Source organism: Microtus ochrogaster, chromosome 8, assembly GCF_000317375.1.
Source record: "Microtus ochrogaster isolate Prairie Vole_2 chromosome 8, MicOch1.0, whole genome shotgun sequence".
Taxonomy (NCBI): domain Eukaryota; kingdom Metazoa; phylum Chordata; class Mammalia; order Rodentia; family Cricetidae; genus Microtus; species Microtus ochrogaster.
In genome coordinates this window covers 74,793,046-74,815,793 of record NC_022015.1, presented here as the reverse complement: position 1 = coordinate 74,815,793, position 22,748 = coordinate 74,793,046, and the positions used below count along the sequence as shown (strand labels likewise).

General features: G+C 44.2%; 1 protein-coding gene across 1 annotated transcript in view; it reads right to left on the bottom strand.

The window, feature by feature from the left end:
* Pdcd11 (programmed cell death 11) overlaps window positions 1-22,669 on the bottom strand; it is a 44,999-nt gene extending 22,330 nt beyond the window's left edge. Inside the window, exons 1-19 of the mRNA XM_005352434.3 lie at window positions 22,585-22,669; window positions 21,161-21,279; window positions 20,089-20,220; window positions 18,411-18,578; window positions 17,550-17,711; window positions 16,275-16,374; window positions 15,635-15,816; window positions 12,904-13,011; window positions 10,776-10,982; window positions 9,454-9,578; window positions 9,223-9,283; window positions 8,499-8,645; window positions 6,308-6,559; window positions 5,658-5,798; window positions 5,110-5,304; window positions 4,259-4,429; window positions 2,508-2,727; window positions 1,266-1,415; window positions 433-548 (exon numbers count right to left, since the gene is read on the bottom strand). Coding sequence (XP_005352491.1) covers window positions 433-548; window positions 1,266-1,415; window positions 2,508-2,727; window positions 4,259-4,429; window positions 5,110-5,304; window positions 5,658-5,798; window positions 6,308-6,559; window positions 8,499-8,645; window positions 9,223-9,283; window positions 9,454-9,578; window positions 10,776-10,982; window positions 12,904-13,011; window positions 15,635-15,816; window positions 16,275-16,374; window positions 17,550-17,711; window positions 18,411-18,578; window positions 20,089-20,220; window positions 21,161-21,262 — 2,739 coding nt within the window. The 5' untranslated portion in view covers window positions 21,263-21,279; window positions 22,585-22,669. The remainder of the gene's footprint in view (window positions 1-432; window positions 549-1,265; window positions 1,416-2,507; window positions 2,728-4,258; window positions 4,430-5,109; window positions 5,305-5,657; window positions 5,799-6,307; window positions 6,560-8,498; window positions 8,646-9,222; window positions 9,284-9,453; window positions 9,579-10,775; window positions 10,983-12,903; window positions 13,012-15,634; window positions 15,817-16,274; window positions 16,375-17,549; window positions 17,712-18,410; window positions 18,579-20,088; window positions 20,221-21,160; window positions 21,280-22,584) is intronic.
* Window positions 22,670-22,748: the final 79 nt, after the last annotated feature.

The window sequence follows — 22,748 nt, the reverse complement described above, 5'->3', positions numbered from 1 at the left end:
AAAAAAAAAAAAAAAACAACAACAACAAAAAAAACCAAAAAAGGTAGGTAGGGGTTGGTGTAGGGGTGGAAGACAATATATATATTTAGCAACATTAGACCCAGGTAGTCCTCTGCTAACAACTGGATGGAGCCAAACAGTCTGGCCTGTGTGGGCCAGGCACACATCTGCCAATCTGTCTGGTCTGAGCACTAACCCTCCCTAATCTATGTCCTACTCACTCATTACAGTACCTGATTGGCCCTAAAGCTAGGGGATCATAAAATCTGTCACCCTAACCAGCATGGAAACCCGTCCTATTAGCTACAGCAGGATAAGAGGTATAGTGGAAAATATCCTAGACAGAATCAGGCACACAATCACTCTAACCACAAATCCCCTGAGCCGTGAGTGCAGTGTGGAAGCCGGGACACAAAAGTGCAATAAGCTTACCTTTCTGGCTTTCCTATTCACCAAGTCCTGGTGAAGGGAAACATGGACCTCCACCTTCAACATGTCCACATGCAGGACTACAACCTTCCTCTTCTGCCCAGACTCCACCTCTTGCCCTGCAATGCAGAACCAAGCATAGCGCAATCAGCCTTCTGGAAAGGGGAAGGGAAGCTAGCTCTCCTGGGTCCCTCAGTCCAAAGGGCAGAGATGGCCCACAATTTAGGGAAATCAAGATGGCCTACCACACCTAGCTACAGCTGGAGTGGGTCTTAATTTATGCAATTTAATAACATAAAATCCCAACTTTGTACAAACACAATAAAAGCACTTCTGTCTTAGTTTCCTGTTGCCATAATAAAACCCCTGACAGAACAGCTTATGGGAGACAAGGTTAGCTCTGGCCCACAGTTCAAGGTGTAGCCCACCATGGTGGGGAGTAAGGTCAGGAGGAACTGAACACACTAATCACACTGCACCCAGCCAAGGAGCAGAAAACAAAGGATGCATGCTACTTATCAGCTCCCTTTCCTTACTTACACAGTACAGCCAGCCCAGGCTTCCCATTGTAGTTAACAGAGCCAAGATGTCCCTGCTCCCTAGGGATGCGCAGAGGCCAACCCAGGTAATTCAAGACCTTGTTATGCACTGATACTAACCATCACAAGAACCATGCTTAAACATTTATCTTGCTATCAATAGTCTTGATTTTCATTCACACAAGGTAAGGATGCTTCAATTCAATCAACTCATCTACTATACGACCATGGAAATTTCTGTATCCAGTACAGGGAGCAAGCAAGCACAGGGTTTCCCAACATGAGGAGCAAACTCACCTGCCCGATGGTATCTGCTGGCTTTCAAGATCAGGTCAGGCACAGGACCCCCACTGAACACCACTGAACCATCTTCCAACACCTTTTGCACCATGACATCAAGAACCATCCCCGGGGTCATCTCAGCCAGTGTTTGAATCAACACAGAGTCTGCCAAGGCCCAAAGAAAGCAGGGAATTAGTAAAGGACACTCTCAGCATTTCTTTCCTCTGGAAATGTGCTGGCATCACAGAGCAGAGGAACACCGAAACACTGAAAGGGTGAATTCACTTCCTGCAAACCATCCAGTGTCAGATCAGATGTAGGAGGCAGAGACTGTCAGATCTCTGTGAATTTGACGACAGCCTGGTCTACACGTAGTGAGTTCCAGGCCAGCCGGGGCTATACAGTGAGACCTTGTCTCAACAAAACAAATCCCACACAAAAACAAAATAATCTAGTGTTATGGCCAGTAAGATGGCTCAGTGGGCTCCTGCCATCAAGTCTGAGGACCTGAGTTCAATCTCTGCAACCCATGTAGTGGAAGGAAAGAACCAATTCCCATAGATGGTTCTCTGACCTACACACACTGTATGGCATACTCACATTCTCTCATGTGCACACACAAATAAACCTAATCTTTGTTTGTTTTTGCTTTCTGAGACAGGGTTTCTCGGTGTATCTCTGCCTGTCCTAGAACTCGCTCTGTAGACCAGGCTGGCCTCAAACTCAGATATCCACCTGCCTCTGCCTCCTAAGTGCTAGAATTAAAGGAGTACACCACTACCACCCAGTAAGTATTCAAGAAGATCTTCATCTTAATCTGGGTAGTAAATAAATGTCATTTCGTAAACACGTAATGACCACTTTATGAACATTTACTATTCAAAAAAGCATAGATGGAGAATACAGGTCAGTAGTTCAGCACTTGCTTGAGTTTCTAGGTTGGCTCAGTTTCTAGTAACACAGAAAGAATAGAAATGGAGAGGGAAAAAAAAAAGGCTTGCTAAGGTAGCATGCAACTACAGCCCCATACTACTGGGGAGACTCAGGTACAAGAGTCATTCAGACCCACAGTCTAGGGCCAAACTGGCCATACAAAAACTCTATCAAACTGTACCAGTTTTTTTTTTGTTGTTGTTGTTGTTTTTTTAAATTAGAGAAAGCCCCCATGTCACCCTAACAACAGGTACAATGGAAGTAGACTAGACACTCCTGTCTGGACCTTATCCTCTGCTTCCTGCCTCCATTAAAATGCCCCACCTTGGTTACTCATGAGGCTGCGGACGCCCTGCAGCTCTTCCAGGCACTGGCACAGGAGGATAAAGCTGGTGTTAGCTGAATTTCCCAGGCTGCAGTCTGAGAGTCGCAGAGACAAGAGCATCCTTTGCTTTTCCTCATCCACATTGGTCACCTTAGCAACGACTGTCTGACCCACCACAAAGTGGTCACTTGGAGTGGTTACAAACTTGTCACTCATGATCTGAACAGTAGATAAAAAAATGGGAAAAGGAAAGCAGCTGTCCATTAATACAGTTAGGGCTAAAGACAATGTTGTGAAGTAGAATATTTGTTTAAGTAAAAATGTGTCATATTTATGTTGCAAAATAACTGTTTAATTAATTATGTAAAGATGTGTTGCATTTGTTTATGATGTATTTGTTTAACTATATAAAGATGTGCTGCTCTTTCATCTTGGCTAAGGAACCTGATTGGTCTAATAAAAAGCTGACTGACCAATAGCTAGGCAGAAGATGGTTGGCAGGACTGGTGGGCAGAGAGAAAACATTAGTCAGTCAGACAGCTGGTGGCCAGGCAACCAGACACGGGGTGAAGCAGGAAAGCAGAAAGGACAATACATAGATGAGATAAATGACCCTTGGAGCAGCACACAGATTAAAAGAAATGGGTTAATTCAAGTTTAAAAAGCTAGCTAGTAGAAACGAGCCTAAGTAAGGCCAAGCATTCATAATTAATAAGTCTCCATGTTATGGTTTGGGGGTTGGGCAGCCCAAGACAACCTGCTACCTTTGGTGCCCAACATGGGGCGCCAAATGCTACTTAACCTTCATCACAGTGGCTGGCTTTAAACTGACAGCAGCCCAGCTGCTCAGCCTGTAGCCTGGGGGGATTCTGTTCCCCCCAGACAATGGCTCCGTTGCTGTGGTTAAAGGCAGCTTTAACCAAATCTCTATTCTAATAAAACTTAAGATTCAAAGGCCAGGGTGAACACCTGCAAGCTCAGAGTTAGAGTAGCAACTGGCTTTACTTTATCTTTACTGGCAGGAAGCCTCTCTCCTTCCACACCACCCCGATTAAAAAACCCATGCTAAGCCCACCTCTCTGAGTCAGGTTAATTTTATTTAATTAACGCAAATGCAACACATCTTCACATAGTTAAACACATGCAGCACAGACAAGTGTAACACATCTTTGCCTAGTTAAACAAACATTCCACAAGAAACCAGCCCTGTGCTGTGTGTGCAGTGCTGTCATACACCTGTCCATGTCCTTCAGGACCCAGTTTCTTCAGCAGGCATGGAAAGTTCCACTTAAGGAAACATTAGGATCTTTTCCATCTGAAAAACTTGTAATTCAATGGCACAGAGGAGAAAAAAGTAATTCCAAAGATATTTTGGTGCCTCCACACCTTAAAAACCACAGGAGGCTCTAAAAATTACACTGGGCTACTCAGGAAAATTCAGTCTGAACATGCTATAAACACAAGCCAGTCCTCCTAACACTGCAAACAGTCACCTATCAAAGTCACTGTCACCCAAATACTGCTGTGTGAGACAAAGGCCCCTTTCTCTAGGACCAAAAGAGCAGGCAGGAGGTTCATTTAGTATATCAGTTGCATTCACCCTTTTTCCAGTGACTTCATGGCATTCACACCTTACATGATTCTCCTTGGCCCCCTTAAAGTACTCAAGCCTCCTGCTGCTTCTCAGTTCAGCAGGTCTATGAGTTTGAGCTCTCTCCCCAAAGGCCCTTGTACATAGAACTGAACTTACAGCTTTGGGGGCCAGTCCATTAAGACCTGAAGGGAACTGGACGAACACACCGTAGTCCTTGATGCTCTTCACAAAGCCAAGAAGCAGCATTCCGGGCTGAATTTCCGAGAGACTCTTGGGGTCCTGGCCACCTTCTACTGTGGAGACCAAAGCTGGCTTCCTGCAAAGAAGCTAGTGGAACTTCATTAAGGAATATTCCAGAAAGACAGATGAAATATCTATAACTCCATTTCCTCCTCCTAGTCCACTGACTTTACTATTACTATGGGTCTCTCCGGGCAGAGAATCACATCAGGAGCAACACAGTAAAGCTTGGGAAAGGCCAACAAGTTCTTAAGCATTCCCTAACTGCTCAAGTAGCTGCTCTAGTGGGGCTGCCCTTCAGGAGCTGATGTTCTGTGATGCTGGACAATCAATTTAGTTCTTCCTGCTAACTCCTCTCCAGAATCCCGGAGGTCTGCCAACAGAGCACAGCATATGTCCACGATCCAATACTGTCCCCTACTGACCCTGTCTGCGGCTAATGAATCCCTGCTACCCTAAGGATTTTATCTTATGATAATAAGAAAGGGCAGTGTTGTCCTAAAAATTATCCATGAGCAGCACTCAAGGAAATCACTCTGAGCCCCATTCCCCAACAAGAACCTTTCTGAGTTACTGCTTCAGCCATTCCCGGTCCCTGGTAGGACCTGGGCCTGTTCCTGCTTTCCATGCACAGGTCTGGTCGTCAGTTTGGTCTTACAGAGTATTTTCAAGCTCAAATAGTTGATTTTTCTCCCCTTAGTCCTGCCTAGAATTTCCCACCCAGGCGCCCATGGCCCTCCACTGCCCCAGATATCAGTCAAGGATACAACATGTTTCTCACCCTGGCTCAGACACAGAACTCGATGAAGGGTGTCACCTGCCTGGAGCCAGTGGTGCAACAGAGGGCCATTGGCAACATGATCCGACAAGTGAGGCGTGGGAAGGAAAGCAGGGATGTTGTGGGGAAGGACGGCCACCTCCAGCCCATCTTTGGTCTTCTCCAAAACCTTCACATCCACCAACTGCTCAGAATCAAAAGGTAAATACTAGGGTCTGTCCTGAGAAAAGAGCTCAGAGGTCAGCAAGAGGCTAAAAACAAAGACACCTTCCTCTAGACCCCACATCTCCACCCACACCACGATTCCTCTGGGGTTCCCTTGCCAGTTTCTCTGTGATTCCCAGAAGGAAGAGGAAACTGCAGGCTGGCCTTAGCAATTAGAGAGGAGACCAGTAAGGCCATGGCCTAACACAATTTTTCTCTCATGCCAGCTTCCACTTGTAGGCAGGAAAGGTGCCCCCGATCTCACAGAGCTACCCCTCTTCTCCTCTAGAACTGATGTCACCATAAGACACAATCACTTGTCCAGGTACCTACCTGCCCAATGTTAACAGCTCTTCCTTTCTTCTGACTGCTTTCGACACTCTCGTTCTTTGGCTCTGAATCACTCAACAGTTTGAAGGACAGGAGCATCCTCTCCTTGGAAGGTTCACAGTTCAGCACGGCCACCTTCACCACCTGGTGAGAAACCACAAGTGTCTGGCCATCTCCTGCAACAGCAGGCCTTCAGAGCCAAGAGCAAATTGCCCTCCACGAGCACTACAGGGTCCTTGGGTCAGATCCAAGGGCAGGGAAGAGATGATAGAGGCTACATTTAAAAGTCCCATAAGTGAACCTTCTTAACAACGACATAATAACTTCAAGTTACAAGCCTCAAGTTTTAAGAAATTCTTTAAGAGAAACTCAAACCCACTAGCTTTCCAATACCTCCTATAGTGAGAGTCTGAGGTGACCATCTCTGGTTCATTATAGGTAATGAGACATTTCATTCAGATAGTGGGCCTGGGTCCTCTGGATTCCAATGAGAGCTCCTGGGTCATCACTCCCTTCCCGTTTTAACTGGCTTGGGCCCACTTTATCTTTGCTTCCTTTCTCTTCCTCTTAAAAGGCAACCGTCTGCCACTGTTTCATTAAACCTGCATTCCCAGAGTCACTAAGGGTAGACCACCTGTACAGAAGAGGGTTACCTGGCCAGTGTAAAAGACCCTCTCAGGGTCAGGAATATGCTGCTCACTGAGCTCATGCTTGGGCACCAGCCCCTGCACGTTATTGTAGAACTTTACGATGCAGCCGTAGCTCTTGACTCTTATGATAACACCATGCGTTTGCAGGCCAGGCTTGGCATCCTCGTAGCACGTAATGGCAGGTAGTTTGGATGTGACAAGAGTTTTCTTCAGCGTCATTATCAGCTTCTTGGCTTCAGGGTCACAGTGCAAAACCTAGGGAAAAGATAGAGGCTATCAACTAGTTGTTACCAAGGCTGTCACTGACTGATCTGCTGCCCCATGAACCCAAAGGACATAGGTCATTCTCAAAGAACCAAACACCTTTCACCTCTAATAATCTCAGCTATAGATTTTTTGTTTCTTGCAGGATGGCATCTAAGGCATAGAAATCTCTATTGCAAATGTACTTCCTCTCATATTAACAACCCTTTTCCAGGCACACACACAGTGTGACTGGTCTCGTATAGCAGCACTAGCCTGATGTTTCAGAAACTTACAATAGCACACCTTATGCCCACCTACCTTGTTATATGGTTAGTGGTATTATTTATTAGTTATGATCTAAGATGAGCAATCCAATTACCTTGAGAGAAAAAAAAAAAACATTTCTAGCTATCCTGGAACTCATGCTGTAGACCAGGCTGGCTTCAAACTCACAGAGATCAAGCTGGGCGGTGGTGGCGCACGCCTTTAATCCCAGCACTCGGGGGGCAGAGGCAGGCAGATCTCTGTGAGTTCAAGGCCAGCCTAGTCTAGAAGAGCTAGTTCCAGGATACGGAGAAACCCTGTCTCAAAAATCCAAAAAAAAAAAAAAAAAAAAAACCTCACAGAGATCCACCTGCCTCTGCCTCCCAAGTGCTGGGATTAAAGGAGTGTGCCACCACACCTGGTGAGAAACCCATTTTCAATCCCTTGACCTCACTACTTAAACTCTGCACCAATGTGCAATTAACTGCCCTTTATGCATCAATAATAATAAAATAGAGTAAACATAAGAAAACTCAGCTCTAGCCAGTAGTATGTTTAAGTGGAACAGCATGCTTAGCACACAGGAAGCACTGGGTTTAACAATCAGTACCAGGACAAAACAGAACCAGGAACTCCCACTACCCAAATTCAGCAGGCCCTATTCTGGGTACTTATGCAGAATCACACTTACTTTTCATAACAAGCTTCTCGATGGATTTAGGTATCTGTGGAAATCTCTCATGTTTTTGTGGCATGGGTCTAGGCTGTTATTCTTTTAGTTGCTTAATTATTGTGTTGGAGGGCATGCACATGCCATGATGCATGTGTGTTTGTATGTGGGGAAATAAGGAGGGAATTCACATGCCATGGTGCAGTACATTATGAGGGGAGTGGGAGGTATGCACGTGCCATGGTGAATGTGTGCAGAGGTCAGAGGGTAGTTCTCTTCCTCCATTATGCAGGACCTGAGACTCCAACTCAGATCGTCAGGTTGCAGCAGGCACCCTTACCCATGAGCTACCTCCCAGGGTCTAGGCTATTTTTTTAAAATAAGGTTTTGATTAGTATATGTTAATTATACATAATAATGGGATTTGCTATGATATTTCATACATAATATATCTCAGGGCTATTTCTGAGTCTGAACATATTCCTTTCTCTTTCACAACCTTCCAAACCTTGTCCATCTTTCAAGTTCTACCATCATCAGAAGTCCAGAAGGCATTATTATACTGAGCTAACTCTGAAAACTGGTTCTGTCATTTATTAGTTGTGGGACTTTGGCAGATACTTGGCTTTCCAACCCTTTAATTGACACTTTGAAAATGAGGACAATACAGTTACTTAAAAGAATGATTTTAAGACACAGGACATGTGGTGTATGGCAGTGGCTACTGGCAATATGGCTCTGTTGTTGAATCCCACCTCTCTTTCTGAGCTCTAACCACAGCATACAGCCTGCACCAAACCATGCAACAAATGCCACACAACCAGCTTGCGTGGTTATTTTAACTTACAGTATACTACACAAGCCAGGGACTCACTTTTCTTTTCCTAATGTTCAGTAAAGGATACCCTGCTGATATTAGACACTCATTTTACAGAAAAAGGCAGAAACGTCAGCTTAGAATCTCTCTCTTCCCATCTAACCCTAACCCAACATGGACACCCTAAGGAGGCTCACCCGGCACTTGACCTCATCCCCTAGGTGGTACTTCTTCTCTGGATTCTTCATCATGATGTCAGCCAGGTGCATGGAAGGTACCAGGCCTCTCATTTGCTCACCCACTTTCACCAGTATTCCAAATGCCTTTATGGCCAGCACTGTACCCTATGGGATCCAAAGAAAAGACACCATGATCTCCTAAGAACAGTATTTTCTCTTACTGGGGTTGTCACCTTCCAGATCTCATGGAAGTAAGCCAATCCTTTCCCCCAAGCTAGACTTAGCCAGGCCTATGTATGAAGCTTTCAAGTTTTCTGGCTGAGCATGTAATTCCTGTGTTCCATGCAGGAACACTTCCTAAGGGGACTATGTCCCTTGGGGAATGAACTCCACCTTAAAAGTATCTGCTCCATTAGTGTTACATGCTGGAGGAGTGGGATCTGGAGCCAGGTTCACACTAATATCACACAACTAACTATCTGTTCTAACAGCTGCCACCAAATCCCAAGCCCAAGACTTGTGACCCATTGTCTCCATATGGTTGGGTGGAGCTAGTAAGATTTTATTTTGAAATTGATTACAGTCACCTAAGGACATGTTTTTAGTTTAGAAATGTCTGTTTTTAGACAGTAGAAACATGTCTTCAATGTATTAATAAGAGGATGAGTGAGCTGACAGTTAACACATAAACTAAGGATGCATGATGGTGGAGAAGGATCTACATACATGCTCGGGTCCTTACCTTTATCACTGTCCCCGATGTGATGTCATGATATCTAAGAAACTGAGCTGTAATAACTGATCTAGAACAAAAGAAGAACATACAGTTACACAGTCTAAGGAAGGGGCTGCCTATAATTCAGGAACTCCACAATCGTGCCAGCAAGAAAGGACACCCTCACCCAGCCAGTCCAGAGAAAGTGAAAATGCATATGCACAGGGGTATGCTTCCCTGTGTGCTAATGACACTTACTTCCGCAGAGACAGCAGGGCCAGCTCATCCATTTGACTGTAGTCAATAATCCTACACTTGTGAGTGCTCCCTGGTTTGAAGGCCTCAGCACTGAATAATTTTTTAGAATCAGAGAGATGGCTGAGCTACAGAATATCAAAAAGTAAAGATAAGTCAGAAACACAGCTCCAAGGCAGAGTACAAAGCACAGAGATGACTGAGATGACAACACATTTATCATCACTATAAGAACAGTAGTTTGTGAGATGGAGAGATGGCTCAGTGGTTCAAGCATCGGCTGCTCTTTGAGAGGTCCCAGGTTCAATTCCCAGCACCCCCATGGCAGCTCACCACCACCTGTAATTTCAGTATCAATAGATCCACAGACAAAAAAGCAAGCAAAATATTCAAAACTTAAAAATATTTTTAAAGGGCTGGAGAGATGGCTCAGTGGTTAAGAGCATTGCCTGCTCTTCCAGAGGTCCTGAGTTCAATTCCCGGCAACCACATGGTGGCTCACAACCATCTGTAATGAGGTCTGGTGCCCTCTTCTGGCCTGCAGATATATACACAGACAGAATATTGTATGCATAATAAATAAATAAATAAAAAATATTTTTAAAAACAGTACTTTGTTAAAGCAATCCTCACCCTTTCCTATCATGGAATCTCATGAACAACAGTCCACCTAGATCATGCATCAATAAACTACACTCATATGCCAGTACCTACTTTTATAAATGAAGAACTTTACGGGACTGTAGTTGAGCCTATTCAGTTACATGCTGTGGACACTTTCATACAACACAGCTGAGCTGCTGGGGCACAGATCAGAGCCTGTAAGTCTAAAATACTCTCCATCCGACCCTTTAACAAAAGCTCTACTGGGACTGGAGGGATGGCCACATAGTAAAGAGTATGTACTGCTTTTGCAGCCATGATGGGTGGCTCTCAATCTCCTGTAACTCCAGCTCCAGAGGAACTGACATCCTGCTCTTGTCTCCATGGGAACTGTACCATAGGCACAAAGACACACATATACAAATAATCAGAAAATTTTTAAGATTTTTTTCTTTTTTAACAACGACATCAAAAGTCTTTGCCAAGCCTCGGTCTGGATCCTATTTCATTCCTGTTCTACCTACTGGTCAGGTACCATACATACCAAGTGCGGCTAAGCATTCTGAAACAACAAACTTGTCATTGTCCTAACTTTAGGGATAGTCTTTCACATTGGAGATTGCCAAAAACAAGATTATCAAGGGATGAAGGAAGCAGAAAAGAACCTATCTTCCCTAAAGTCCTTCCAGTGATAAGATCTTTGACCAAAGAAGCCTTCTCACCCGGGCATAGGCCAAGGTCCCATCCCTCAGCTTGAAGGTAGCCCCAGCCTTCTCAAAAAAACCCTGAACAGGAACATTATCCAGGACAGCCCCTATCTTCTGGAAAGAGATCCGGGTGAGTGGACGCCCAGGCTGCAGGAAGATGGGACGCAGGCTCAGTCGTACAACTCTAGTTCGAGGATGGATGCAGAGGATGCAGGCTTTTACCTGTACAAAAAAGCAAAGTGAACAAGAGGTGCCCACATAATACAGCTGAGACCAGACCCTAAGGGGTCAACTACAGTTGTGCTAATCAGGTAGTACTAAAATCTTCAGGAGTAACAGACATCAGCCCATGGAATCAGTGTATGGAAAAGTTAAACGAAATGTCCCAGAGAAACTATGTCTAACTCAGTACCAAATTCATCATACCAGTGCCACCACAGTGAAGGCCTGTCTGAAACATCCCAACATACACCTGAACAACAAAGTAAAAACATGCAAACCATCCAGGCATTGACAACGCACACCTTTAATCCCAGCACTAGGGAGGCAGAGACAGGCGGATCTCTGTAAATCTGAGGTCAGCCTGGTCTACAGAATGAGTTCTAGGACAGCCAGGGCTACACAGAGAAACCCTGTCTGGGGGTGGGGGGAACACTCGAATTATATCAACTCTTCTTCACACAAACATAACAGCACCAAAGCTGGGCAGTGGTGGTGCACACCTTTAACTCCAGCACTCAGGAGGCAAAGAAAGGAGGATCTCTGTGAGATCAAGGTCAGCCTGGTCTATAAAAGCTAGTTTTAAAACAGCTAGGACTGTTACACAGAGAAACCCTGTTTCACAAAAACAACAGCAAAAAAGCACTAGAAAAGTCACTATGGTGTCAACAGTATCGACATTTCTCTGTAAGATACATAAGAATGTAATACTATTTTAAAAGTGAAACTGAGTCATCTGAGAATTACAAAATTCTAAATAACATACATTCTAAAGTACCCATGTTCATTGTAGAAATTTTGTTTGTTTGGTTTTGGTTTTGGTTTGTTTTTCGAGACAGAGTTTTTTCTCTGTAGTCCTGGCTGTCCTGGAATTCACTCTGTAGACCAGGCTGGCTTTGAACTCAAGAGATCTGCCTGCCTCTGCTTCCAAGTGCTGGGATTAAAAGCAAGAGCCACCACTACCTGGCTCAGTGTAGAAAATTTAAACATTTAGGTAACTGTAGAAAACTCACCAGGGTCACTACTAAAATCTGATTATACAGTGTTTTAATCAAGTATACTTTCTATTATGGTGTATTTTAGGAGTCAGATCTAAGCTAGGTGTGCTAGCACACACTTGTAATGTCAACACTCTGGGTATAGAAACAGGATCACACGTTAAAGGGCATCGCAGCTACACAAAAAGTCAGAGCCTAGCCTGAGTTACAAGAGACTGTCCAAAAAACAGAGATGACAACATGTATGGCTGAATGGACGTCAGTGGGTAAAGGCATCTGACATCCTGACAGCCTGAATTTGACCCCCAGGTCCCATATGGTGGAAAGAGAGAACTGAGTTCCCCCCTGGTTGGCCTGGAACTTGACCAGGTTGACCTCAAACTTGGGGTGATCATCCTGCCTTTGTCTCCTGAGTGTTGCAATCCAGGTATGAGCCACTAAACCTGGCCTCATAACTGTTTTAAAGCACATTTTTCCTACTTGAACAAACTGTGTTCTATACTAACTACTCTTCCCTTAAAGTAAAAGGCAAAGCTACCCTCTATAGCTGTAACTTCTCTTAGTCTTGCCAATGGTCTTTCCAGTGTCATTTCCAAAGAACCTTTTCCCATTTCCCGTATTTCACTGCATACGGTTCACATGAAGTCCTAGATAGGACACCAGACAGCTGACTAAAACACAGCTAGGAGCCAGGTGGTGGTGGCGCACACCTTTAATCCCAGCACTTGGGAGGCAGAGGCAGGCGGATCTCTGTGAGTTCGAGGTCAGCCTGGTGTACAAGAGCTAGTTCCAGGACAGGAACCAAAAACTACGGAGAAACCCTGTCTCGAAAAATTCAAAAAAAAAAAAAAAAAAAAAAAAAAAAAAAGACACAAAGACACAGCTAGGAATCAAGAATCAAGAAAAGGTAGCTAGATGTTTCTTACTGTTTGAGCTGAAGAATAAGCTCCAATTTTCTTGGGCTCCAGATGCATAAAGTCAACCAGGCCTGTGAAGAATGTAAGGAAGTTGAGCTGGAGTCCAAACTGAGTTACCTACAAGTAAACATTACAAGTTATGAAAAAGAATTCGATGGAGTGGAACATGAGATATTCTTCACAGCAAACACTGGATCCCACAGTGCCCACAACTATGCATTTATTGTCCTATAGCTAGCCCTTAACAATATAAATCACTTAATTTTAAAAAGTGAAGCATCTAGCCAGGCGATGGTGGCGCACGCCTTTAATCCCAGCACTCGGGAGGCAGAGACAGGCGGATCTCTGTGAGTTCGAGACCAGCCTGGTCTACAGAGCTAGTTCCAGGACAGGCTCCAAAGCCACAGAGAAACCCTGTCTCGAAAAACCAAAAAAAGGAAAAAAAAAAAAGTGAAGCATTTTTGAACAGATATTTCTCCAAAGAAGCTGCACAAACAGCCAGTGAGTACATCATCATCATGAAGATGGAGAGAATCACTCCACTGTTGGGACAATGCCAATCAAAATCACCATGAGGTGTCACTTCACATCCACTAGCAGGCTTCTTCTCAGAAAGATGAATAAATGCAGGCACAAGGTGACAGTGAAGTCACTAACACCCAAATGAAAGAAAACAATGCTTCAAATTGGTAAATCAGGAGATACCAGCAGAAGCTACTATTATCAGGAGAGATGGCACAGTTCTTCACTATGAGCTTTTTAATATCACTTGACTTTTTAAAATCAACTTAATTTTTTTTATCGTAATTTATTTATTCTGCGTGTGAATGAGCGCACATAACACCAGCACAGCACCCAAGTGGGAGTCAAAGGACAGCCTGCAGGAATTGGCTCTGTCCCCCATCATGTGGATCGCAGGGATGGAACTCTGGCCATCAGACTAGACGACAAGTGTTTTTACCCACTGAGCCATCTGAGCAGCTTCGTCAACTGTTTTGAGACAGGATTCACTATGTGGCCCAAACTCCATCTGTCTGTCTCTGAAGAGCTGTGATTACAGAGATGCCATCACCACATTTGGCTCCATCTGACTTTCGATCAGCAGTGTTCAGCAAACACCATGGTTACAATTGGGCATGGTGGTGTAGGCCTTTAATCCTAGTACTTGGAAGGCAGAGGCAGACAGATCTCTGAGTTCTAGGCTAACCTGGTCTACAGAGTTGAGTACCAAGACAGTCAGGGCTACACAGAGACACCCTGTCTCCAAAAGAAAGAAAGAAATGCCATGAGTAAGGTCAGGTGTAATGGCACACACCTTTAAACTCAGCACTCTGTAGGTTGAGGCAGACAGATGTCAAGGCCAGTGTGTTCTACAGAAGAGTTCAGGGCTACACAATGAGACCCTATCTCAAAAACTGAAAGGGGGGGGAGGAAAGAAAAAGAAAAACCATGACTATAAAGCCAATCCCAGAGAAGCTAAGGCTGAAGGATCAAGACTTTGAGGCCAGCATGATCTATACAGTGAGACCCTGTCTCAAAACTACCAATTATAAACAAGTAACAACATATGTGTGTTCATATAAAACACAACATAGTAACCTTAACTTTTTAAAGTCACTTTATAAAAAAGTGACTTTACAAGGAGCCAGTAAAACCATTTGCTACTAGCCTGGCAACCTTAACTTAATCCTTGCAAACTACACAGTTGAAGGAGAGAATTGAATCCCACAAGCTGGCCTCCGACTTCCACATTTGCATCATGATGTGTGCTTACATCAGTGTAATTTTAAAAAGAATATCTTAAATTTAGTCTGCATGTCTAAGTACTCTGGCTCCAGTGTAGAGCACGTGCATCTGGTGCCTGGGGAGGTCAGATCCCCCGGAACTGGAGGAACAGACAATTGTTATAGATGGCATCATATGGGCACTGGGAACTGAACCCGGTTCTTTAAAATAGCAATTAATGTTCTTAACTGCTGAGCCATCTCTATAACCTCATAAATGTAATTTTAAAAGAAAAATTTTTAGTTTTACAAAACAAAAACAAAACCAGATGGAATTTGGTTGAATAATAGCTTGACCAGCCTGGGCATAGTAGCATACACTAATTAACCCAGGACTTGGAAGGGACAGGTAAGCAGATCTGAGTTTGAGGCCAGCCTGTTGTCTACATACTAGTAGTTCCAGACTAGCCTGAACTACAGTCTCAAAAAACAAACCGAGTAATAGTTTGTCCAAAATACTGTCATACCAACATATGGCACTGGCCACATTCCAAGTACTCCATGACCAGAAAGATCTACTGGGTACCCTATCAGCTTTATTAGTAAGCATATTAATATTTTATTAAAAATTATAATTTACAGGGTCAAAAAGTGCCCTGCTCTGCCAAGGACCAGAGTGTGGTGTCCAGAATCCGCACCAGGCAGCTTACAACCTCCTTTAACTTGAGCTCCAGGCAGATGCAATGGCTCTGCTCTTCACAAGCACCACACAAACGCACATACCCACACCCCCACACACATAACAACAAATAAAGTAAATCTTTTGGGGAGGTGGTTCGAAGCAGAAACCAGTTTCTCTGTGTAGCCCTGGCTATTCTAGAACCCTTGAGAACTAGGCTGGCCTTGCACTCACAGAGCTCCACTTGCCTCTGCCTCTTGAGTGCTGGGATTAAGGAGTGCACTACCATCATCTGGTGAACAAACTTTTCAAACATTAGTAACAACGAACAGCTTACCTTCTGCACCTGGGCTTTGACCACGAGTCCTGGGAGCAAGTTATTCAGGTTCCAGCTTTGCTCCTCAGTTGCAAAGGCAGAAGAAATCTCTGAGTGCTCTACGGAGAGACTCACAATTCCTCCGTTGCTTTTCACCTCTTCAACCAGACAGGTCAGGTACTGGCCAATTTTGAGCTTAGCACCTGTAAGCCCAGCCCCAGCACCAAAAGAAGAGTATACCTTCATGAGAATGGCCCTTAACTGTGGGACCAAGCTAACCTGTAAAGTACCATGGCCCACCCACCCAGTGATCATCTGATGCTCATCAGCCATGAGAGGGGTAGGATGTCAACCTAACTGCTCTAGAATTCAACTATCTCACAGAAATGTGAACCAAATAAGCCAGGAGTGGCAGGCAAGTTCAGTAGACTCTCTGAGATAAAGCATACTGAAGCCTGTCTATTTCACCATAGAGATTTGTCATTCTCTGACCCTCCATGCATTATCTTCCCTATCAGCTATCATTAATTCTCCAAAGCCAACCAGCCTGCAGGGTCACTATTCTGTCCTGTTTCTAATCAAAGTGGCAATGAAATATAAATAAAATCCCGTATGTCTGAGCTCACCCTCATGTACCAGCCCCATCTCCACTAGCCCTCACCTTTGTTCTTCTGTAGTGACAGAAAAGCTCTGGTCCCAACAACACCAATGTCCACTAGGTAGCCATGGTCTTCGAGGCTTGACACTGTGCCTGTCAGCAGCTGGGGGAAGGGAAGCAGTCCTAGAAGTTTCATATCAAAGGCAAACAGGACACCCACCAACTCCACTACCATACAAACATAAACTTTACAAATGGACTCCTCATTAATCATGGCACTCAACCTTGACATCATAGCTCCCTACCTGAAATCAGAAGGGAAGATGTCAACTCTCTCATGGGGCTTAAAGGGTTTGTCTCCAGAAAGTGAGGAGTATTATACATCAAGTTTGAAATGATACATGGACAGTGTTTAAAAACAGAAAAATCTTTTATATTAAGCAATGAGTTCCATGGCTCTATAGAATCACACCCAGAGCCAGGATTACCAAGAGAATCCAGAACCATCCTTTTATCTTCCATTTATTTTTTTCTAAACTCTTGAGAAAGCGTATTTTGCCAACAACTTATACATTTCATAAGAAGCAGTAAGCAGCCTTGGCCTTAGCTGGTCTCTGTGAAATCACTGAGATCTCAAATGGAGAAGGGGAGACTGTCTACTACGTCCTATATTTGCTCTGAGAACTGAACAAGACAAAGTGCCAAAAAGAGCATTGTCAGGAAGGGGGCCTCCCGGACACTTGTCAATTTGTTGCAATATGGCTTTTGTTCTCTTTGAACCGAACTATATCCTATTCAACTTTATAGGCCTTCCTTAAACCCCACTGCTTCTAACCAAACACTTCAAGATACATCTGACCCTTAATCACCAGAACATTTGTGTGCAGCTCCCTTTATTATACCTAGTGGACTTGGAGGATCTAGCCTAAGTTCACCTGTATCTCCAGAGTTGGGCATTCAGACAGCTGGTAGGCTGGCTGCTGTCTGACCTTTTCTTGCACTCACTGAGGGGTCCTTGACATCTCCCAAGGCAGGGTTCTGGAAAGACTTACTCTGTGAAGAGCTAGTGGGGAGAGCATCACAAGAAACCCTTTTTACCACCTCCAAGCCTCCCTGCAGGTACTTGACTGTGCCTACCAAAGAAGCTTCAACTTTTCTTTCTTCCCTCCACAATAACAGAATTAGGTTCAAGTCTTCAATGTTCCCTGAGCACCTAACAGACTCCAGAAAGACCCACTGCCTGAACAGGCATTAAACAGAAAGTAAAAGGTGGCCTAAGCCACACCCCCAGGAGACGGCATGACATGCTTCTCCTCCCTGTGACATCCAGATACGCACCATGCCCGGCCTCAGGGCCTCAGCACTCAGCACTTTGTTGACATGTTTGGGGTTTACAGAAAGCTTGACAGTCTTCTTGCCCCTATCTGTGATGTCCAGGCTGCTCACCACACATCTCACCAACATTCCAGGTGAGAAAAGGTCAGGCAAGCGGAGTAGGTCCTGCATAATGGTAATGAGAAAGACCGGATAGATGTACAGTAATGTATAATCCAGCTTCTCCACAGCTGCCCACCTTCATCCTAAACTGCTCCACCTTTTGCTTATGCTAACAGCATTTCCTTTCCTGCTACAGCCTGACTTGCTTGGACTCCCCTCTTCCTGTACCTGGGAAACCTTCATCCTTCAGACCTCAGCTCCAATGGTATTTTCTTATAGAAGTGTTCTAGGTTCCCTAGACTAAGTCAAAAAAATCCCTGTATTGGGCTTGAGAGATGACTCAGAGGTTAGGAGCACTGCCTGTTCTTCTGAAGGTCCTGAGTTCAATTACCAGCAACCACATGGTGGCTCACAACTGCAGAATACAGTATATATAATAAATAAATAAATCTTTAAAAAAAAAATCCCTGTATTGTTTAAAAAAATACAACCCCTGGGTCAGCAAGTTGGATCGGCAGGTAAGAATGCTTGCTGAACATGCCTGAGGACCTATGTTGGCTCCCAGGAACCCACATGGTGGAAAAAGAGATCCGAACCTCACAGGCTGTCCCTCTGACCCCCATGTGTGATATGGCATGTGCACACCCGCACAAAATAAATATGAAACACAAAAAAACCAATGGTTTCCAAGGCACCTGCATTTTCTTTTCTCAACATTTCTATTCTAATTCCAGGGGCAAGTTTCACCCAGACACCCCTTACTTCCAGAGGCTCTTCCTGGGCCACCTGCTCGTTCAGCTTCTGAGTGTAGGCATCACAGATTTCAGTCACTTGCACAAACCCTTGGAGGCCATTGGGAAGACTGATCACCAGTTCCAGTTCATTCACCTCTTTCACACAACCCAAAATCCGCATTCCCTCACACAGGGACTAGAAAGGAAAACATACATAGTAACTACATACAGTAAAGCAGACAACAATGACGGCAGTTAGGGGGACTTTGGCTTTTTGTCCCAACACCAATACTAGAGGGATTTTATAAACAAAAGGAAAACACACACATGTGTATATATCCAGGCATACCAGCTATCTCACTGAATGCCAGGAAAGGTCTTGATCAGACAGGGCTACAGTGCTGGACTGCTAGAGCTGCCAGCACACTCTACCATACCCTAACAGCCCTCATGCAGAACACCTAGAAGACAGCATGGGAAGGAGACAGACCACTGAAGCAATGGCAGCCTGGAGTGTGCCTATCCTTCTAGAGGGCACAACTATGACACAGCTTCTAGAGTCCTCAAACATGGGGAAAGTGGACTTTCTTTTGTCAGGAGTTTGAATTTCCATGACACCAGCCTCACATTTTGACATGAAATCTCTAGTATAGTATCACCAAGTTAAACAATTTTTTAAAAATATCACAATAGAAAACAAAATATTTCTGCAGACTAATGAATTACCCCAGAATAATCTATTTTCCTATTTTAAAATGAACATATATTGGAGGATGAAGGTGAGAATAATAAAATTTTAAGAACCGTAAGACCACACCATTAATGAGGCCATTTCACATCTACACAATGAATGAGCAGAGGTCAGGCATGGTTTGACATACCTTTAATCTTAGTGTTCAACTGACAGAGGCAGGAAGAACTCTTTTATTAGTAGGAGGTCAGCCTGGTCTGCATAATGAATTCAAGGCTAGCCAAGGGTTAGATAGTGAGATTCGGTCTCTAGTTCTAACTTCTACTAAAAGACAAGCATATATAAACCACACATATCTAACCATTTCCATGATTTGTTTCTTGAGACAGAGTCTTGTACATCTCAGACTAGCCTGGAACTCACAGTTACGGATGACCTTAAGCTTCTGATCTTCCTAACCCAGGTCCCTAAGTACTAGGATTACAAGCATATACCACCACATCTGGTTTATGTGATGCTGAGGCTCAAACTCAGGGACAGAGAGTAGGGATAGGGGACAGATGGGAGGCAGGCTGACTATACACAGTACTCCCTGTACGTGCGAGATGGAGGTCCTTGACTACATAGACAGGTCAGACAGCATAAGACCTTACCTCAAAAAACCCCAAACAGAGCCAGGCAGTGGTGGCACACACCTTTGATTCCAGCACTGGGGGGACCACGGACAGACGGACAGGCAAATCTCTGTGAGTTCAAGGTCAGTCAGGTCTACAAAGCAAGTTCCAGGACAGGCTCCAAAAGAAACCCAAACCGACCAAATAGAAAGACACCAGGCGGCATTAGCTAATAAGTAAAGGAAATTAAGCTCATTTCTCATAATTTGCACTTGTCTCTACAGACACATAAAGAAAACATAATTGTGTGCATGTATGTATACAAAGAATAAAGGAAAAGAGGGAAGAGCACACAGACTTAAACAAGGAGCACGTTACAGAGAACACTAAGTATTACAAACCTCAACACTGAGGATTTCAAATTTCTCTCTCAAAGATTTCTTGGCTTCTCTCTTTTCAGTTTTCAGTTTTTTTGTTTTCATGGGCCCTTTCTGGCTCTTCTTCCTTTTAGTGGATTCTTCTTCTGTGGAGATCTTAAGAGGGAAAAAGATTCACGGATGCAGAAGAATGATACGCAGCAATCTTAGCTGTCACCACAGGTTTGGGGCCTGTTACCTTGCTCTGTTACTTTACTCCCCCAGGCCACTCCACTCTCCCACCCCATTGTCTTCATTTCTGCTGCAGTCCCAAGCCTAGTATCCAGGTGCCAACGTTCCCCTTGCCCAGGGTCTGAGAAGCCTCCTCTAACTTCCCAATGTCTCTTCTGTCCTGCGTGCTTCCTCTGGTGAGCGGGGTGGACACTGGGGTTCCCTAGCTTGAGAAGCCACGTATCACGTGGAAATGGAGTCCTGAGGCTCAGGAAAAACTCCAACGCTTTTCCACAACAAGCTTTATACTTTCAACAAAACATATACCTTCCCTACAGCTCAGTTTCTCAGCATGGAACAATGACTTCTACTCTAGAATACATGTGGAGAGATTCTATAATACTGATGACCTCAGGCCACACACCCCTAAATGGTGGTTTTCCTTCTCTCCAGCATCAAGAGCACAAACCACTCTATGAGACTGAATTCTAATGTAAGCTTTCCTTACTAGGACTCCTTTTAAATAAATGCACAATGATTAGAACTGGGGCAAAGGAGCTCAGAAGAAGACAACTTGCCTAACATGCACAAGGTCCTAGGTTCGAGCCCAAGAACCACAAACAAAACAAAACTTCAGTATCAAATCCCTTTTGTCCATCCTTAATCAACTGGCACAGACTCCCTAAGGACAAGTCACAAAAGCATTTCAACATCAAACACTAAGCATTAAAAAGAAGCCTGAGGTGGCAGAGACTCTTTAACAAGTTCAGTTTCTAAAAGTGACATCGAAGAGAAACAAACTGGAACATAACTGCTGCCAGAGAGGCTCAGTCATCCCGGAGATGCTATCAAGTTTCAGGTCTCACCAAAGCAGCACACCACTTACATCAAATAAGTTGTCCTGTTCAACTGCCTGCTGGGAAGGTTTCTCTGATTTGTGGCTTTTTCTTGTACCCCCTCGGGGGAAGTTTTCTTCCAGGTTTGCCATGTTTGGGTCTCCTAAAGCAGATAAAAAGAATAATGGTGAGCGGTAGCATTGGGGGTAGGTTTCATAAAGGATGTGATTCATGGCATGAGAACCTTCTAGCAAGGCACTAAACAAGATTTAAGAGTATGTTATATAAAGTTGATATGCCAGGTTCTTGTTAATCCATGTCTTTCCAACTTTGTATGATTCAAAACCATGAACTATACATTATGTACCATCTTCCAGGAAAGAATTCGATATAATAAATGTTCATTCAATATTAATTATTGTAATTATGTCAGGTGTGTGTGTATCTGTGCATCTGTGTGTATATAAATACAATATGTAAGTAATTTAAAATGCAAATCAAATTATAAAGCATAAACAAAAAAGTGATAAGATTCAGTAAAGGTGGCAAGCTTCATGAGAAAGATGCTTTTGAGCTGAATGTTCAATAAGTAGGAAGCCAGGTCTGATGGGCCATGCCTTTAACGCCAGCACTTGGGAAGCAGGCTTAACTCAATTACCAAAAATTAGTTATCAAAAATAACTAATAATAATAAATAGTAATATAAGCAGAAAATGTGGGGGGGGGGGACACTGAAAAAAGCCTATTTTCCAAAACATACCAGTCATTTACCTATCAAACAACTGTTTGAAGGGCTTCTTTAAAAACTGAACACTCTAGTAAACCACTTAATAACAAGTTACATTTTGGAAATCAACTTGGGCTCTTCCGTGGAGGATAATTGAAAACTAAGTAGCTTGTCTTTACTTGGTACTTCAGAGACTTGGGGGAAGCCACAGAATAATGAAAAACCGACTGGAGAGGAAAAGAACGAAGTCAAAGCAAGTAACTCAAAGGCAAGTTTTAGAAACAGCGTGTAAGGGTTGAAGAGACACCGAGCTGGTCAACCATGGGAACCAGGGCAAAATATAAATGAAGACACAAGACAGGTTGGTTTATTCTGAGATACCTAGGGATAAAAGTTCAGTTACAGCGTGAGACTGAAAGAAGTGACGACCGAGAAGAAATGCAGGATTTGGTCTGTATGGGTGCGTCACAGAAATAGGGCCACTGTGCTGTGAATCCAACTCTTAATTCCCATTTTAGACCCGATAAGACTGAGGCGCCAAAGAGCCTGGCGATCACGTGCAGAGAAGGCACTAAGGGTACTTGAAGTGGACAGCCTGGCTTACAAGAGCCGCTAAGGCAAAAGGGGCATGGGTGGTCTCAAAGGTGCATAGCAGGAAGGCCGGAGACCCAGGCCAGGAAGCATGAGGTCTCCTCCCTCTCGCCGAAGCTCCTGGGTTCCAACCCCGCCGCTCCCGCGGCTGCCTACCTCCCCGACCGGTTCGAAGCGATTGGACGCGCAGGAAACCAAGCCAACAGCCCCACGCCGCTCTCCTAAAGGCGTCAGCAGGATCCGTTCTACTTCCGTTATGAGGACCATTCAGACACGGGCCAAGACGGGAAGTAGGGGGGAGGGACTTTTCATGATAGCCA